At 40.3% G+C, this 1898-nt stretch overlaps 1 protein-coding gene across 1 annotated transcript; it reads right to left on the bottom strand.

The window, feature by feature from the left end:
• Positions 1-896: 896 nt before the first annotated feature.
• On the bottom strand, positions 897-1593 carry LOC114391624 (protein MAIN-LIKE 1-like). The gene is made up of 3 exons (XM_028352609.1): positions 1564-1593; positions 1270-1491; positions 897-1157 (listed from the first exon to the last, which is right to left on the bottom strand). The coding sequence occupies exons 1-3, from the start codon at positions 1591-1593 to the stop codon at positions 897-899; spliced, it is 513 nt and encodes a 170-aa protein (XP_028208410.1).
• Positions 1594-1898: the final 305 nt, after the last annotated feature.

Genomic DNA, 1898 nt, shown 5'->3' with positions numbered 1-1898 from the left:
CAACGGTTAACGAATGTAGGAAGGCGCTTTTACCGAGACAACTTCAGGTAGCTTCCTTGAGAAGCTTTTCTCGAGAGGCTTGCTTGAGAAGCTTCCTCGTGAGGCTTCTTTGAGAAGTTTCCTCGAGAGGCTTCTATGAGAAGCTAGAGTTTTAACTACCCACACCCCTCTAATAACTAAACTCACCTTCTCGAAAATAAAACACAGATAAAATAACAATAAATAAAATCAAACATCAATTATAATAACTAATAAAATTTCAGGGTGTTACATTAGGGATCGTCAGTGCATCTATACATGTCCGGTACGTCGATGATGTGAATGCCTTCGGATAAGCCTTCGTAGTAAGCCACCGGCAGGCACGTGGTGACATCTCATCATACCCTTCATCAGTCACGCTCTCATGAACACTGGGAAAGTGCTCATATATCCAACACTACAAACATGACATCAACATAAAAGAAATGAAAAATAAACATATTAAAAACATATTTACATCATAATCCAATTTAACATATTACAAACATAAAATTTACCTGTAATAAAGTAATGTAACCAACAAGCTGTCGGCCAGTGCTTTGAGAAGCATCATTTAACTGATCATACATATTCACTAGGGTGGCAGCTCCCCATGCATAGCTCCCACTCTAAGTCAAGTCTCAAAATGCGCCTAAATAAACTACATGAACATGTGTTGCACTCTTCTGATATATATCCCGTAGCCACAAGCTACAACAATCCAATGTCAGGCCTCACATCTCCTCTGATATATATCCCATAGCCACAATAGGCATACATATGCCCCATGACACTGTGCAGTCTCAGCTCTAGATTCCTCATCCAAGACCTCTAGCAACTCCACCAACATAATCACCGCCTCATCCAGATGTAGAGGCTCAAAGCTGTGGAAGATGAAGCAGTGATGCCACATCATCCAGCGTGATGGTCAGCTTTCCTACTGGACGATGGAAACTGCTAGTTTCCTTGTGCCACCTCTTAGCAAAAGTGGATATAACTCCCCGATCGCTGGTGTCTACTGAAAAAGGGATCAAAGGAGTTAATCCTGTGGTAGCGACTAGCCCTTCAATTTCTGGAGTTGGCCTCCCAAATTTCTCAACTTTCCTTCTGTGGGAGGCTAACTTCAATTCAGGGCGTTCCTGAATTGAAGTATAAATGATTGCAAATAACATAAAAAATAATTAAATTTTCATACACAATTCAATAATAACAAATAATTAACAAAAAAGTTTACTTAAAAATTTAAAATACCTCTTCATTCCATATGCTAAGTGAAACATGGTCAGCAAATGAAGTCAGCACTGATGGGTCACGTGGTCCACCTGGGAATCCCTGAGCATCATCAACAGTAGATCCCTCACCACCATCAACAGCTTCTGCACTAGGTGCAAGTACGTCCTCACTCGTCTCAGGAGCATCCTCATCAATAGGAGCAGCTTCTTGTTGCCTACGTGCGGATGCAGTAGGCCTTCGCTGCTAGGGAACATCATCTGAATCTGATGATCCTATCTCCGCCTATAATCCTACCTAGGACACGACCTAAACCTCTGGTCCTAACCAAGATCTGCAAATCATGACGCACATGTATTTTATTGTCAAATTCACTATTGACTATTCAAATTCACTACACATCTACAATTTGTAAAACTACCAATAACATACCACAATATAAATTAAACCCTCGACCCTCAAGTAAACCTAAGCAGAACCCTAATCCCTAAACTAAACCCTAGACCTTAACCCCCACAACTACATAACTACAATTTCTCAAACTACCAATAACATGCAACAATATATATTAAACCCTAAGGCCTAAAGTAAACCCTAAGATGAACCTTAAAGCCTAAAATAAACCCAAAACACTACATATCTACACTTCA

This window comes from Glycine soja, chromosome 17, assembly GCF_004193775.1.
Source record: "Glycine soja cultivar W05 chromosome 17, ASM419377v2, whole genome shotgun sequence".
Lineage (NCBI taxonomy): Eukaryota > Viridiplantae > Streptophyta > Magnoliopsida > Fabales > Fabaceae > Glycine > Glycine soja.
The sequence above is the reverse complement of the archived record's forward strand: the minus strand, read 5'-3'. Positions and strand labels throughout refer to the sequence as shown.

Excerpts from the sequence above, each read along its gene's own strand:
- LOC114391624 (XM_028352609.1), bottom strand. The coding sequence starts at position 1,593 with ATGATTTGCAGATCTTGGTTAGGACCAGAG. Across the intron at positions 1,492-1,563 it reads GATCTTGGTTAGGACCAGAG|CGAAGGCCTACTGCATCCGC; the intron begins GTTTAGGTCGTG and ends GTTCCCTAGCAG. Across the intron at positions 1,158-1,269 it reads TTAGCATATGGAATGAAGAG|GAACGCCCTGAATTGAAGTT; the intron begins GTATTTTAAATT and ends ACTTCAATTCAG.